Source organism: Zootoca vivipara, chromosome 6 (assembly GCF_963506605.1).
Source record: "Zootoca vivipara chromosome 6, rZooViv1.1, whole genome shotgun sequence".
Classification (NCBI taxonomy): domain Eukaryota; kingdom Metazoa; phylum Chordata; class Lepidosauria; order Squamata; family Lacertidae; genus Zootoca; species Zootoca vivipara.
Window position 1 is genome coordinate 19,967,787 of NC_083281.1, and position 17,257 is coordinate 19,985,043.

Sequence of the window (17,257 nt, forward strand, 5' to 3'; positions counted from 1 at the left end):
CTTCCTTCCTTCCTTCCTTCCTTCCTTCCTTCCTTCCGTCCTTCCCAACTTTCTTCCTCTCCCTCATTCTTATTCTTTCTTTCCCTCTACTTCCTTCCTTCTTTATCCCTTTCCGTCTTCTCTCCCTCTTTCTTTTTCTTTCCTTCTTTATTCTCTTCCTTATTTCCTACTCTTCTTTCTCTCCCCTCTTTCCTTCCTTCCTTCCTTCCTTCCTCTCTCCCTCCCACTCCCTCTTTCCTTCCTTCCTTCCTTCCTTCCTTCCTTCCTCCCCTCCCCTCCCCTCCCCTCCCCTCCCTTCCCCTCCCTCTCCCTCTCCCCAGAAACATAGGATGCTGCTTTATACTTCTGGCCCTTAAACCCTGGAACCAGGAGAGCAGCTCCAGTGAGTCAACCTCAGCCTTTGGTGAAGGGTGGTGGCTCACTGGCAGAACATCTGTCCTGCATGCAGAAGGACCCCAGCATCTCCAGGTACTAGTAGCTCTGCAAAGGTCCTGCATGAAACCCTAGCGAGCCTCCACCACCCAGTGCAGTTACCAAAAATCATTTTTCAATAAATTGTACAATAATTGTACATTTGAATATCTACTTGCCATTATTCTGACTATGTTTCTGCTTTCAGAGCTAGTTATTACTTACATTATTACAAAAAACAGTAATAATTGAATGCAGTGACAATAATTTATGATAATAAAGAGTGGACACATAGTCCTAAAGATACAACCGGCCCTTTGAGGGTCAACCAAACTGCTAATGCGGCCCCCGATGAATTTGAGTTTGACACCCCTGCATTAGATAGTAAAATTCATGTTAAATTGTTGTTTTAAGGGTTGTTTTTAAAAGTCAGGAATGGATTAATCCATTTTGCATTACTTTCTATGGGAAAGTACACTTTGGTTTTGGAACGGACTTCCGGAATGGATTAAGTTTGAGAACCAAGGTTCCACTGTAGTACAAATTAATTTATTCTCTCAGCAGCTTCATTACGGCTATTCCTTGGGCTGTTGCATTCCTCATCCTGCTCCCCCAGTGATGAAAAGGGCTATGTCCCTTTACCTTCCAAACATTTTCGCACAGCAGGTTGTTTAGCAATTGCCTGGGCAGGTTTATCTTCCAGACTTTTATTCTGGGTTTTGAAAGGGCTACTTCACTTTTTGCCTCCTTCTTCGGACATAGAATCTATTATATTACGCATAGCAACTTCATAAAGAGGTGGATTAATTCAGGGATTTGTCCGATTCAGCCAAAGAATAATCTAAGTGGAAGGGAATACTAGTTCAGATTCTGCACACATATTAGCTATAATGGCAAATTCGAGCCAGACATTGTTTCTTAACAGCTGAATTTCATGCTGACATTTAGGTTATCCAGAATAATTCTTCTGTCTTCCTGTTTTGTGACCATAATAATTTTTGTGGCAGTACCGGTATCTAAATTATAGCTTCCTTGAACTGTCTTTCTAATGCCATAAATTCCGAAGAGTTATTTCTATGATCTCTTCAATGTTTCTTCTGTAGGAGATGTAATCTGACAAGCATATTGTTGATTCCACGTTGTAACACGTTCTTTTCTAAGGATCAGGTGTTTATCCTGTTCTATCTGTCTTTGAAAACCTTATAAGAGCCTGCGGGACATTCGCTTTGGATGTTGTGTTCAAATTTGAACGCAATCAGTGAAGCGGTTTTGGAGAAAAGTGGATAGTAACCCACATGCCCAGTTTACATTTATATATGTATAGATATTCCGGCCCTCCACAAGTGGACTGGCCCCCTGCGGAAAAGGTTTGCTGATCCCTGGTTTAGGATTAGTTTTTTCCTATATAGTTACCTAGATGGGGCTGATGAGCCCCATCTGCCCCTCACTTCCCTCTACAACCTGTGCAGAAACCTCCTTCTTGACCGTTGGACCCACTCTTATCCTTCTCATCCGCTCCATCTGGCAGAGCCTGTCTCTGCATGCAGGGGAAGTCCCTAACTCATGGAGAGTTTGAGACCCATCGGCTACCCTTACCTGGTTTAACCAGCCAGTCGAAGTTGTTTCCTGGACTGTGGTAGCCGTCACACATTGACAGCTTCTAGAAGCCACAGGTGAGAGCTGACTGCAGGGTGGGGCCCTAAGGTGGACAAACTACCCCAGAAGGAGTATGATGTGTCACCCAGGAGATGCACTACCCCTCCCCTTACACACTGGAGGGCATCAGCTTGGGGGGGGGAGGTGTCAAAAGGGAACCATGTTATTTTCTGTGGGTCCACTAGGAGGGGGTAGAAACCAATTTTCTGGTTTCTGATCCCTGCTGGCATTGAGTTTGCAGACTCTCTCGACATAATGGCTTGCTTATACTGTAGACTTGAAGAGTTTTACCAGGGCAGTCAGGCTAGCCCTTCTGATCAGAACTGGCCTGGCATCCGGGATTGTGCTTTGATCTCATGATGCTGCCTTGCAAATGAAAGACGACATAGCCCCTGCGTATGGTCTGCCTCTGCTTTTGATTCACAGAGCTCTCACGCAAGCCACGCATGCCTTGTAGGACAACAGCCGCCTGCTTCTGCTGTTCGACTTTGATGTGCCACAATAAATCAGCCACACCCCCAGCACAACCAATCGGGTAACATCTGTGCATAAGGGAAACGCCAAGCTGATTTTATGCGACAAACTCGACTTTCAATCACAGCTCTACAGTAAAGCACAGCCCTGCCCTGACCCCAGTTATGGACAAAGGCCCATTAAGCCCTTTTGCACGTACATGAATGCAATGCGCAATTCTCCACCCTCTTCCCACAGAACTAGAATGGCGGAAACATCTGACACAGCTATGGTAATGTTCTCTGCTCATTTGGGTCTTTCCTTGGGGTTTTTTAAGCAAGGTTGGATGGCCATCTGCTGTGGATGCTTTAGCTGAGATTCTTGCATTGCAAGGGGTTGGACTAGAGGATCCTTGGGGTCCCTTCCAACTCTACAAATCTATCATTCTATGAATATAGTGGGGTAGGAGAACTGAAAATAATGCCAATACATTTCACATCTGGCAACCAGTGGGCCCACTTTGGTTTCAGATTGTACCTAGGTGTAATTGAGTATATACTGACCAAATGAAGCTTCCCCGTGTATAATTTGATCTAGGAGGCTTAGTTTGGTGAGAATCCAGTATACATTTTCAGAGTTAATGCTAAATAAATTACTTCTGGTCAATGAGCTACCATAGCTGCTAGAGGGCTGTGAAAATTGGTGTCCTGGGATTTTTAGATTTGTCTACCCATGTACTTTCTGAAACCGAAATGGCACATTGGTTGCTAGATGTGAAATATTCTTCAGCTCTTCCACCCCACTAACATTTCTTGCAAACCAGGTGCATATTCTGTGTGGTGCAAACAAAGTGCTTGTTTCCACTAACAGGCTGGGCGAAAGCACGCCAGTGATTCAGGGTGCAAACTCTGCACTTTCGCTAAAGGACAACACAGGCATGAAGAAATCAAGAAAACCATGTGTGAATTAAAGATGTCAGCTAAATCTGGCTGAAGATGGGAACGGCGAGGTTCAGTGCTAACAGCCAAGACAGCACGGAACAGCACAAGTTTGTTCCCTCAGGCCTGAGCAACAAGTGGTGGGTGCTTGATGTTGTTTTCTGCCATTTCTCATGCTGTTAAGACTTTGCACCTGTGATTTGGCAAGAAGTGGGATTGATGGGATATCATTTGTCCAACAAATTTCCCTAGTAACTGCCAGTTGTCTTTGTCCATGGCGTTTTCTTGGCAAAATACTGGAGTGCTTTGCCAGTTCCTTCTCCAGTTCCTTCTCCTTCTCTATCCATTCTGAAGGAAATCAGCCCTGAGTGCTCACTGGAAGGACAGATCCTGAAGCTGAGGCTCCAATACTTTGGCCACCTCATGAGAAGAGAAGACTCCCTGGAAAAGACCCTGATATTGGGAAAGAAGGAGAAGGGGACGACAGAGGACGAGATGGTTGGACAGTGTTCTCGAAACTACGAACATGAGTTTGACCAAACTGCGGGAGACAGTGGAAGACAGGAGTGCCTGGTGTGCTATGGTCCATGGGGTCACGAAGAGTCAGACACGACTAAATGACTAAACAACAACTGCCAGTTACTTAGGTTTTCTGAATCCAGAGAGCGTTTCTTGAGAATATCTGCCTCCAGCATGTGCAGAAAACACCCTCTTGACTGTTGGATCCACTCTTGGTCTATCTGCTCAATTCTGTTAGAGCCTGTCTGTCTACCTGGTTTGGGCAGCCAGCTGAAGCCATTCCTGGAGTGCGGCTGACAGCTTCTTGGAACCATGGGTGAGAGCTGAGTGCAGGGTGGGGACCAAAGGTGGACAAACTACCCCAGAAGGAGCACATGTCCCCCGCCAGAGGTGCTACCCCTCCCCTAACACCCCCCATAAACCCCAAAGCTATTTGCCGAAACCTGGGTTGTTGTTGTTGTTTAGTCGTTTAGTCGTGATGAATTCTGCATATAAGTTAAATAAGCAGGGAGATAATATACAACCTTGTTGTACTCCTTTCCCAATTTTGAACCAATCAGTTGTTCCATATCCAGTTCTAACTGTAGCTTCTTGTCCCACATAGAGATTTCTCAGGAGACAGATGAGGTGATCAGGCACTCCCATTTCTTTAAGAACTTGCCATAGTTTGCTGTGGTCAACACAGTCAAAGGCTTTTGCATAGTCAATGAAGCAGAAGTAGACGTTTTTCTGGAACTCTCTAGCTTTCTCCATAATCCAGCGCATGTTTGCTATTTGGTCTCTGGTTCCTCTGCCCCTTCGAAATCCATCTTGCACTTCTGGGAGTTCTCGGTCCACATACTACCTAAGCCTGCCTTGTAGAATTTTGAGCATAACCTTGCTAGCGTGTGAAATGAGCGCAATTGTGCGGTAGTTGGAGCATTCTTTGGCACTGCCCTTCTTTGGGATTGGGATGTAGACTGATCTTCTCCAATCCTCTGGCCATTGCTGAGTTTTCCAAACTTGCTGGCATATTGGGTGTAGCACCTTAACAGCATCATCTTTTAAAATTTTAAATAGTTCAGCTGGAATATCATCACTTCCACTGGCCTTGTTATTAGCAGTGCTTTCTAAGGCCCATTTGACTTCACTCTCCAAGATGTCTGGCTCAAGGTCAGCAACCACACTACCTGGGGTGTACGAGACCTCCGTATCTTTCTGGTATAATTCCTGTGTGTATTCTTGCCACCTCTTCTTGATGTCTTCTGCTTCTGTTAGGTCCTTACCACTTTTGTCCTTTATTATGGTAATCTTTGAACGAAATGTTCCTTTCATATCTCCAATTTTCTTGAACAGATCTCTGGTTTTCCCCATTCTGTTGTTTTCCTCTATTTCTTTGCATTGCTCGTTTAAGAAGGCCCTCTTGTCTCTCCTTGCTATTTTTTGGAAATCTGCATTCAGTTTCCTATATCTTTCCCTATCTTCCTTGCATTTTGCTTGCCTCCTCTCCCCCACTATTTGTAAGGCCTCGTTGGACAGCCATTTTACTTTCTTGCATTTCCTTTTCCTTGGGATGGTTTTCGTTGCTGCCTCCTGTATAATGTTATGAGCCTCCATCCATAGTTCTTCAGGCACTCTGTCTACCAAATCTAAATCCTTAAACCTGTTCCTCACTTCCACTGTGTATTCATAAGGGATTTGGTTTAGATTGTATCTTACTGGCCCAGTGGTTTTTCCTACTTTCTTCAGTTTAAGCTGGAATTTTGCTATAAGAAGCTGATGATCTGAGTTACAGTCAGCTCCAGGTCTTGTTTTTGCTGACTGTATAGAGCTTCTCCATCTTTGGCTGCAGAGAATATAATCAATCTGATTTTGATGCTGCCCATTTGGTGATATCCATGTGTAGAGTCGTCTCTTGTGTTGTTGGAAAAGAGTGTTTGTGATGACCAGCTTGTTCTCTTGACAGAACTCTATTAGCCTTTGCCCTGCTTCATTTTGAACTCCAAGGCCAAACTTGCCAGTTGTTCCTTTTATCTCTTGATTCCCTACTTTAGCATTCCAATCCCCTGTAATGAGAAGAACATCCTTATTTGGTGTCATTTCTAGAAGGTGTTGTAAGTCTTCATAGAATTGGTCAATTTCAGTTTCTTCTGCACCGGTAGTTGGTGCATAAACTTGGATTACTGTGATATTAAAAGGTCTGCCTTGGATTCGTATCGAGATCATTCTGTCATTCATTCATTCTGATCATTCATGACAGAATGAAACCTGGGTGGTGTACGTGAAAATATAACACAGCAATCATCACAGCAGTAAAAGCATCAATGGAATTTACTTCTAAGAAATTTCTTCTAAGTATGCCTAGGATTGGGCTACAGGATCATATCCTTGCTAGAAAGTATGTTCCACTGGAACTAATAGGCCAAGCCCATAAAATTTGATTATGTCTGCCAAGGGCTGTGAAAAATCAGATGTTGCAGGCTGTGCTTCCTACCATTCCTGAGCATTGCCCATGCAATGTCAGATCAACAACAACTGGAGAACCACAGATTGTGCCATCCTTGCTCTCTGCGTATCCCTCGGGCCAAGTTCAGGCATGGTTCGCTTTTAACACGCGTTCGGGTCATTTAGGAGCCGCCTCTCACCACTCAACTGCTTAATGTTGCAGAACCAAAGTCCTTCCTTCCTTCCAGAACGTTCGCGCTAATTGCTAATCAGATGCTTTTAATAAAATAACAGTAACCCTGTCGATTTTCCAAGCTCTTTTTTTCTTTTGCGGGCACGGAGACACATGAAACCCTCGCTTTGCACCTGCGAGCAAGTGACCTCCCTGTGTCTGGTAGTGGCGGGGTTGGGACGATACCATAGCAGGAGAAGGGGGAGAGGAAAGAGAGGTAGTTTTCTTCTGCTCCTTTTTCTAATTAATGTTCTCGAGCGGCCGACACAATCGTGTCTGCCCGCTGATGCCTGTTATATGGAGGATGTGGGGGCGGGGGAGCGAGATGCGGAAGAGAGAAGATGAAAAAGAGGGTGGTTTTCCCCATTTCCGCCTCCCCTACTTTCGCGGTCACAGTGGTGTCGTCCGAACGTCGAGATAAAAGTATCCTTGCAGCAAGGTTCCAAAGTAGAACGTTGGAGGCCTGAACTCCGCGTGAGAGCTGATCATCTGTCGCTGCTGGTAGAGCCGCAGGGTCCAGCCGTCGCCATGCATGTCAAAATCAAGGTGGTATATTGGTAAGAAGCCATTGTAAGAAATATAGATATAGATAGATATGCTACTATTGTTGCTGCTGCGGTTATTGTGCTTCTTTCCGCCTTCTTTTTATTCGATTGCTGGGAACGCTGTTCGTCTGAACTGGCCAACGGGCCATTCCTTAAAAGGCGAACAGATTTTTTACTATTGCATAAGCTTTATGCTACTGCATCATCCATTTGCATCGTGCATGTGGCGAAGGAGATTCGAGCCCACTGATGCTCAATATAACCCCGCAAGGTCCCGCGTTGGGGTTTGCTGCCAAGCAGGTTGATGGCGCCACGCCTCTCGAAGTCCTTTCCTTCGTTGCTACGGTGGTGATCTTGCTGTTATTTCTAGAGCAAGATCTCTCCGTAGACGACAGTGAAAATGGCAAAGGAAGGCCTCAGACAAGCCGGTTTCTCTGCCCGTGGCCGTGGGCGTTTGGGTAACCTGGGGAGGGAGATTCCTATGGCACCTCTTGAAGGTTGATGGTTTCTTGGACTAGGGACCTCTAGAGTAGGGCGACTCAGAAGCACAAATTCACTTGGTATGGGTGACCCATCCGTTTATTGCAACATGAATTCTGGATCTTGGGACTTTGGCAGCTCTGTTTCATGCATTTTAATTACAAATTGGCCTGCTTTATAACTTTTTATTTAATCCAGACAGAAGTGTACTAAATGCCCCTATTAATGTGCAGCTTTGTTGAAATATTTATAGTACTTACAAAGTTATTCAGGATTTTTATTTTTATTTTTAAAAAGGGGAACACATGGTGTCTGATTGCAGAAGAGCAGTAACTGCTGGAAAGCATGTTTCACAAAGATTTGTGCTACCAAAGGGTAGTAGCAGTAAACTCAGGATATTCAGTGGTAACTGAGTAAAGTAGGTAACATGAAGCCAAGGTTTGGGTAGCCTCATTTCCAGAAATGTAGCATTGAGGATCCCTATCGCATGACAGTTCAATGTAGTGTCCTTTTTGCACAGAGAGAGCATTGAGTGGTGTTGCTCAAACTTCTGTTTCTTCAGCAGAAAAGTAGCAGACAAATTTTGACTAAGCAAACTTCGGAGCACAGTTGCCTAATCCTGGCAGCAGATCTGGCAACAGTTCGTTAATTTTGAGTGACTGTTACAGGTTGCCTCTGATGCGCAGGCAGCTCAAAGCAGCTCCCTGTATGAGCACTAGATCACTGGATCTTCTGCTAGAGAGCAATTCCCAAGTGTTTAAATGTACCGTAAACCTCAAGCCTCTCCGACATCCGGCTGCAAGTGTCAACACAGCCAGGAAATAAAAGTTGGAAGAGGTATCTCTTTCTACGAGTTAAGGATTAAAAGCAATAATTATTTGGGGTTTAATTTTAAAGCCCAATGACCCACTTGCACAGGCTTTAGGCCCCACTTGTGAGTCGTGACCCACAAGTTGGGGAAATGTTGGACTAGCAGAGTCCACTTCTTCAGATTGATGCAAGCAATTTTGTACAGTGCTTGACATGAATCCACTGTTGATGTCCACATTCCCACAGATAGACAAATGAAGGTCCCCATGTTAAGTTGTGCATGATGTGTCACTGGCTGGTTGTCTTCATAAATGTAGCTGTAGGTGGTCATATGGTAATTCAATAAATTCTTTGCTCAACGTAAAAAAGAAAAACCAAGCAGGGGGAATGCCAGCCTAGCAGTTCGAAAGCACGAAGTGCAAGTAGATAAATAGGTACTGCTCTGGCGGGAAGGTAAACGGCATTTCCGTGCGCTGCTCTGGTTTCGCCAGAAGCGGCTTAGTCATGCTGGCCACATAATAATAATAATAATATATTACTTATACCTCGCCCATCTGGCCAGGTTCCCCCAGCCACTGTGGGCGGCTTCCAACAAAATATTAAAATACAGAAATCCATCAAACATTAAAAACTTCCCTAAACAGGGCTGCCTTGAGATGCCTTCTAAAGGTCTGGTAATTGTTGTTCTCTTTGACCTCTGGTGGGAGGGCATTCCACAGGGTGGGTGCCACTACCAAGAAGGCCCTCTGCCTGGTTCCCTGTAACTTGGCTTCTCGTAGCGAGGGAACCGGCAGAAGGCCCTCGGCGCTGGACCTCAGTGTCCGGGCAGAACGATGGGGGTGGAGACGCTCCTTCAGGTATACTGGACCGAGGCCGTTTAGGGCTTTAAAGGTCAGCACCAACACTTTGAATTGTGCTCGGAAACGTACTGCGAACCAACGTAGGTCTTTCAGGACTGGTGTTATGTGGTCTCGGCGGCCGCTCCCAGTCACCAGTCTAGCTGCTGCATTTGGGATTAGTTGTAGTTTCCGGGTCACCTTCAAAGGTAGCCCCACATAGAGCGCATTGCAGTAGTCCAAGCGAGAGATAACTAGAGCATGCACCACTCTGGCGAGACAGTCCGTGGGCAGGTAGGGTCTCAGCCTGCGTACCAGATGGAGCTGATAAACAGCTGCCCTGGACACAGAATTGACCTGCGCCTCCATGGACAGCTGTGAGTCCAAAATGACTCCCAGGCTGCGCACCTGGTCCTTCAGGGGCACAGTTACCCCATTCAGGACCAGGGAGTTCTCCACATGACCCGGAAGCTGTACGCCGGCTCCCTCGGCCAGTAAAGTGAGTTGAGCGCCACAACCCTAGAGTCATCTGCGACTGGACCTAACGGTCAGGGGTCCCTTTACCTTTAAGCAAGGGGAATGTTTATTAGAAACTTGGAGAATTATAAAACTGAAAAAGGATCCCCAAACCTTCCTCTTCTTTACTAAACTTCAAATGTTGCTCTGAACTTGAGGTCTGCAGGTGTACTTGGTCATAACCTTTGAAAGGTGGGGCTCTAGCCAGCTAGGCACCTGTTTAATGGTCCTATTCAGTGGTGTGAAAGCGAGCTTTTTGGATCCGAAACCTGATCTCGCTGACATATAAACTGTCTTCTACCTCCTGCTTCTGAGAGTCTTCCTTGAATATGCCTGTTTGAGGGGCTGTAGGCATTGTCTGGTTTAACCAAGGCTGTCTGATGTTTCACCTCTTGGAAATGAGTAAGCATCACACAGGGCTTTAACTTTGCCCCTGGATTCAGTATCAAGAAAAGCTATACAGTAGTTACAATTTGTTAGTCGACCTTGTAAATGAGGCCACAAAAGTTACTAACCTGCCACATTTTAGCTCGCCTGCTCTTTCACGCTAGCCATGGAGGGCACCTGGAAATCAGAGCATCTTTAGAGAACTTGTGGAAGCTTGTGGGCCGCCAACATTTAGCATCCTAAATCGGAATAAGTATTGGGGGTGGGGTGGGGAATATGCACAGATCTAGAAACTATGTGATGGAACAGCAGAATGGGAACCAGTGGATTGAAACTTTAATGGGATCAAAAGTTGTAGGACCCATAGAAGTTATTTTCCTGGCTCCATTTGATTGCTAGACAGAAGGGGAGCTGGTTAAGGGATCTGGCTAGTTGCAGGTGGCCTGGTGACTACAGAAGCCGGTTCATGGCCGGTGGGTGGAGATTGTGGCTGACCTATAACTCCCATACTTTCCATCTTTGCTTTGTGCTAAATGTGACGTTGCAGTAATGCTTCCTTTTACTTTTCTTGTAGCGGGGCCTGAGGATACAGTCCCAAGGTGAGTAGATCCGTGTGGCAAAAACACTTAACACCCTGGTCTGAAACTTGGCTGAAACAACCAAAAGTAACTGCTGGTTGGATATGGTGCAGCGGTAGTGTCAGTTAGTGCAGGACCCAAGCAGTATTTGCTAGTGTAGTAGAGTCATGCCTGAATTAGTGCACCACATATTTCGCTTCCAGGGTTTGTAATGTTGGGCTGGGCTATGACGGTCCCGCTGGTAGAGAACAGAGAACGCCAGCATCTGGAGGAAATGAGGGTGGCAGGGAAGGTCCCCTGGAATTGATCTGGATCTCTCTGCATCCCACAGAACATGGGAAGCTGCCTTATACTCAACATTGTTGACATTGACTGGCAGTGATTCTCCAGAGTTTTGGATAACATCTCTCTTCCAGCCATACCGGGAGATTTCCGGGATTGATCCTTGGACCTTTAGCACTCAAAGATGTGCTCTGCTGCAGAACCACAGGCTTTCTCATGGCTTGCATGTGCTAATTGAGCACAGGGGTTGAGTCTGAGCTGTTGGCCATGCAAACATAGGCCTCCCTCCTCTCCTGATTCTGGACTGCTTTCTGCCACAGATTCTCCCTGCTCACTAAGCCCTGTTTCCTCTTCAGCTTCTGACACCTCCTTTTCCTGGGCTTCTCCCTTTGACCACTCATCATCATCCCACCACCACACCCCGGGCTCTGAGCCTTCTTCCCTTGGGGGTTCCCCAGCTGGTGCCTCCCAGCATCTCTCTGTGTCCAACCAGTCCATGAGTGCTTAGGGAGGGCTTTAACTTTCTCTGATAATCACAGCTGTGAATCAATGTTTCTGAACTCTTAAACAACTTCTCCCTCCTCCTCTTACTTGTAGTATCAGCAGCTCAAGAAGGAACTCGAAAAGGAGTTTCCGGGCAAGCTGGAAATGGTGAGTGGATCCAGGTGCTGCTGGCACAAGTCTTCTTGCTGAACTGCGACCCATGCAATTTGTGGCAATTTGTGGTGATTTAAGCAGCAGGAGGGAAGGAATTTGGCATTTCGGTTGCCTCTTAGCGTGGAATGTAAGATACACTTTAACTCAAGGCCCTCCGGGGCCCTGACACACACACACACACCCTCAACAAAGGCACCTGGTTTGGACTGAAAACCTGTGGCAATCCATGTCCTGACTTGTTTTGCAGAAACCACTGTAAACCAGTGGCTACCTTTGACAAAGATCTCCATGGTGTTGACTTGCATACCCAGGATGGTGTTGACTGTGTTCTAGGCTGATGATTCAGCTGGCTAGGTCATTAGTTCTGTAAGCAGAACTAAGGCAACACCCTATTCCTCCATCTATACCCAGTACTGTCTGCTGAGTACGTTTTTAATGTATTTTTAATCTTTGTTGGAATGCATGCAGCTCTGGTTCTCCCCGCCCCCAAACTCATACCCCTCCCTAAAAAGCACCTAGAGCTTTCTTCCTTGGCAGAGATCAGCGGGGAAAGAAAAGTCCGTGCATAGCAGTGCTTAGCAACCTTATATCAAACGTTCAGCTTGGCTGCCGTTCTTGGCAGCTTAGGAAGGAGATGTTGTGATCTGAGAACTAAATAATGACCAACTAATTGTTGGGTTTGTACTCTCCCTAAAGAAAAAGAACCCACCTCCTTGCCTCCAGCATGCCCCAGTCTTCTGCAGTGCACAGGAGAGATGGTCTGGGGTCATCCTGCACATGGGAGGGCTGGGTGAGTGGGGAGGCAATGCTGCTAGGCGTTTCTTACTGTCGCTGTCCAGAAATGCTTGAAGAAGAAATTGCTGCATGCTTGCATCTAATGATAACCCAAGATGTGCAATGGCTCCTTAAGGTGGTTTCATCCCCTCCCACCACTTTCTACCTAGATTGGCGAAGGGACTCGTGAGGTCACAGGATGGTTTGAAGTCACGGTGGCTGGGAAGCTTGTGCATTCCAAAAAGGTGAGCCGTTCTGGGGAGCCCTGCTTGGCAAGACAGTGGAAGGCCAATTCTTGAGCACATAGCTATGCAAGGTGTTTCCAACACTGGAAAACACAATTTGGCAACCTTACAAGATTTTGTGTGTGTGTGTGTCTCTCTCTTTCTGAACTGTAGAAGTTTTAGATTATTTGCTGGGGTGGTGTTTTTCCCTCTTCAAGATGTGGGGATTGTCAGAGAGGTGTGTGCATGTTTTAAATTTGCTCTCTTAAGTACCATCTTAAGCCAATTCATTAGCCTGTAGCCCTCCAGGTATTTTTGGTCTGCAGCTTCAGGCATTGGCTGGGGCAATGGGAGTCCAAGCATTTCCAGAGGGCCACAGATCCCGTGTCTCTGTACTTGCACACGGATGTGGTTGGGGAAGAAATGGACTATACCAGGCATCCCCAAACTGCGGTCCTCCAGATGTTTTGGCCTACAACTCCCATGATCCCTAGCTAACAGGACCAGTGGTCGGGGAAGATGGGAATTGTAGTCCAAAACATCTGGAGGGCCGAAGTTTGGGGATGCCTGGACTATACCTTTTCTCCCTGACACAGCAGGAGTTAAAAGGTGGGAGGACTCTTATGGGTGAAGAGCTGAAAGGTACAGTCCACACACCTATTGCATGTGCCTGGGCATGGTGTGGTACAATCCAGCCAGAGTGGTACTTAAATGCCCACATACTCCTCCCCCCCCCAAAAAAATAACAGAAGCAGGCTAAGTGGAGATGTTTATCTAATCCATAGGGGCCTAAAAATTGTATTTATATAAGTTTTATATAAGTTTTTTATTGTTAAATTGCTTTGGGATGCTTCCTGGGAAGGGATTTCTGGATGGAGTGAATGAAGAGTAAAATAAAGAACAAATTATCAAGAAGGCAAGAATGCAGCTTGTCCTATAGTAATAAAATGAAATATTTTTTTTATTATTTGTGCCCTGCTCATCTTTTCAGCGCATACAAAAACTTAATAAAGGACTAACTTCCCTATACGGGGCTTTGGGCAAGTGCAGATCTAACTAAGAATTCAAAAAGGAAAAGGAACTTCTGCGCTGAGAAGCCGAATTCTGCGAGTGGCATAAATAAACTCTACATTCACATCGTAATGTAACACCCAAAGACCAGCGTGTACCAACTCTGTCCTCGTGGCATTGATCTGTCCCTACACTCCAAAGCAGTGCTGTCAACTTTCCCTTTTTTGCGGGAAATTCCCTTATTCAGCACCCTTACTTTCATATCCGGGAGTTGACAGCCCCATGTTGTTGTTGTTTAGTCATTTAGTCGTGTCCGACTCTTTGTGACCCCATGGACCAGAGCATGCCAGGCACTGCTGTCTTCCACTGCCTCCCGCAGTTTGGTCAAACTCATGTTCGTAGCTTCGAGAACACTGTCCAACCATCTCGTCCTCTGTTGTCCCCTTCTCCTAGTGCCCTCCATCTTTCCCAACATCAAGGTCTTTTCCAAGGATTCTTCTCTTCTCATGAGGTGGCCAAAGTATTGGAGCCTCAGCTTCACGATCTGTCCTTCCAGGGAGCACTCAGGGCTGATTTCCTTAAGAATGGATAGGTTTGATGATCTTGCAGTCCATGGGACTATCAAGAGTCTCCTCCAGCACCATAATTCAAAAGCATCAATTCTTCGGCGATCAGCCGCCTTTATGGTCCAGCTTTCACTTCCATACATCACTACTGGGAAAACCATAGCTTTAACTATACGGACCTTTGTAGGCAAGGTGATGTCTCTGCTTTTTAAGATGCTGTCTAGGTTTGTCATTGCTTTTCTCCCAAGAAGCAGGCGTCTTTTAATTTCGTGACTGCTGTCACCATCTGCAGTGATCAAGGAGCCCAAGAAAGTAAAATCTCTCACTGCCTCCATTTCTTCCCCTTCTATTTGCCAGGAGGTGATGGGACCAGTGGCCATGATCTTGGTTTTTTTGATGTTGAGCTTCAGACCATATTTTGCGCTCTCCTCTTTCACCCTCATTAAAATGTTCTTTAATTCCTCCTCACTTTCTGCCATCAAGGTTGTGTCATCTGCATATCTGAGGTTGTTGATATTTCTTCCGGCAATCTTAATTCCTGCTTGGGATTCATCTAGTCCAGCCTTTCGCACGATGAATTCTGCATATAAGTTAAATAAGCAGGGAGACAATATACAACCTTGTCGTACTCCTTTCCCAATTTTGAACCAATCATTTGTTCCATATCCAGTTCTAACTGTAGCTTCTTGTCCCACATAGAGATTTCTCAGGAGACAGATGAGGTGATCAGGCACTCCCATTTCTTTAAGAACTTGCCATAGTTTGCTGTGGTCGACACAGTCAAAGGCTTTTGCATAGTCAATGAAGCAGAAGTAGACGTTTTTCTGGAACTCTCTAGCTTTCTCCATAATCCAGCGCATAGACAGCCCCATAGGATTCCTTATCTTCAAATCTGGGGGTTGACACCTATGCTCTAAAGGAGCCCTAGGCGGACAATGATCAACTTGGTAGCTTCTGAAAATTTTTTGCGAGGTGGGATGGGGACTTCCTTTTCTGACCTTGCTTCCTTTCTTCCTGCCAGAATGGAGATGGCTTTGTAGATGATAGTGCCAAGCTGAAGAAGATAATCATGGCCGTCAAAGCCGCCTTGGCGTAAGGATGGCTGGAAGAATGCACCAACAGCTTAATGCTTAGCAGAGGTAAAAAACAATAACCCGTAAATATTCCTGCCCGTAATACATGGGCTGAAGAGTCTTGGCTCCACGGTGGGGTCTGTACTGGGATCAAAATGCTCTTTCACCCTAGTGCTTGCAATATTGTTCAGTTAGGCTAGGCTTTCTCAAAAACTGTAGCAGTAGGCACACTCCCATTATGATTAGGTCCCGCTACTGCTGGGCCTACTTAATACCCTAGCTAGGGGGGTGTATCTATATCTCCATCTAGACCAGGGGTCCCCAACACTAAGGCCTGAGGGCCGGATGCGGCCCAGTCGCCTTCTAAATCTGGCCCGCGGACGGTCTGGGAATCAGCATGTTTTTACGAGTAGAATGTGTCCTTTTATTTAAAATGCATCTCTGGGTTATTTGTGGGGCATAGGAATTCGTTCATATATTTTTTCAAAGTATAGTCCGGCCCCCCACAAGGTCTGGGGGACAGTGGACCGGTCCTCTGCTGAAATTTTTTGCTGACCCCTGATCTACATGATGATGCCAAATTACTTTGTCCGATACCGATTTGAAGCCTACATTTGACTAGGATGTATACTTCTAAATGGTTCTGTCCTGTCTTGCAAATAGCATGAACCAAAAACAGCTACGTAAGTCAGTGGCAACTCAAGAGCAAGGGTGATCTTTTGTTTTTGCAGATCAGGATCCTTGGGGCATAGTTTGGAGATAAGCTCTGACATGTGTGAAATGTCTCTGAGCGTGTGCAGAGTTCTAATCCACACCTAATATGGACAGTGTTGTCTTTTGTCAGGCTGTATACAATAGTATCTTCTGCCCTCTACGTGTCACACTTGAAGCATTTAGCATAGCTGGTGGGGCAATGGGTGGCAGCTTGGGGAAGCAATTGCTCATGTACACTTCCAGCAGCAAAATCACGTAACTGAATTGTCTTTCTCTTCCTTGCTCAGCAGTTCAAAGAAAAATCTGTTTTGTTCACCTTGGCCGAGCGCTTGATGACGGGAGCTGCTGAAACGTCACCTGGCAGTTCCCTGAAAACCCTTGCGTAGGATGCCAGCTTGAGCAAAGCCTGATGGGAGAATTTGAGCTGTGAATCAGATGCACTTTGACACCTGTGTGCTGGCCTGAGCAGGGCCCAGCAACTACAGTGCCTAACACCTTGGTGTTGTGTATTCAGTGTGTGCTGCACGCGATCTTGGCTTTCTCTGTAGTTCTTGTTTTAATCTGATATACTAATGGTGGAAACACTTATTCTGGATTGCAGTGGAGGGTAGGCATCTTAGAGCTCTCTCACCAAACAAACAAAAAACTTGTTCTGGCTTCTTAGATCACGGGATGCTCTCGGGTGCGTTTGCCTTCTATGAGTTGGCAACTTAAAATATGCTTACACAGCACGGTGGAATCCAATTCCTTTTCCACCAAAAAAAATTACTTTCATTTAACCGACTCTATAGGCCAAAAACATGCAACTAGAGTATTTTTTCTTGTTCCTTTCCCATCCCACTCCCGATTTTCACGTTGCAAGATGGAAAAAAAGGTTGAATCCATTTGGCATCCAATAAAAGACATTTCAAGTTGTAACCTGTGTGGAAACACTTTATTCTCTTGCATATTTGTGCTTAACTACACAAAGGTGAGGCATAGGCTATCTACGTTTTTACACCAATATTTTACCTTCTTTTATAATATTTTACCTCCACCCCCGCCATTCAGCCCGGGCACGGAGATCCAGGACCGAGGGCCTTATTGGTATTGGCACCCACCCTGTGGAACACCCTCCCATCCGATGTCTAGGAGATAAGAAACTATACCTCTGGAAGACATCTGAAGGCAG

General features: G+C 45.8%; 1 protein-coding gene across 2 annotated transcripts; it reads left to right on the plus strand.

Annotated features, from left to right (window-relative positions):
* Positions 1 to 7,033: 7,033 nt before the first annotated feature.
* On the plus strand, positions 7,034 to 17,004 carry SELENOW (selenoprotein W). Of its 2 annotated transcripts, none has more exons than XM_035120128.2 (6): positions 7,034 to 7,190; positions 10,782 to 10,806; positions 11,665 to 11,718; positions 12,669 to 12,743; positions 15,321 to 15,438; positions 16,374 to 17,004. In XM_035120128.2, exons 1-5 carry the CDS (start codon positions 7,162 to 7,164, stop codon positions 15,393 to 15,395), a joined length of 258 nt encoding a protein of 85 aa, XP_034976019.1. In that variant the 5' UTR covers positions 7,034 to 7,161; the 3' UTR covers positions 15,396 to 15,438; positions 16,374 to 17,004. The 2 variants fall into 2 exon arrangements, with proteins under 2 accessions (XP_034976019.1, XP_034976020.1); XM_035120129.2 differs by having other exon boundaries at positions 16,377 to 17,004.
* Positions 17,005 to 17,257: the final 253 nt, after the last annotated feature.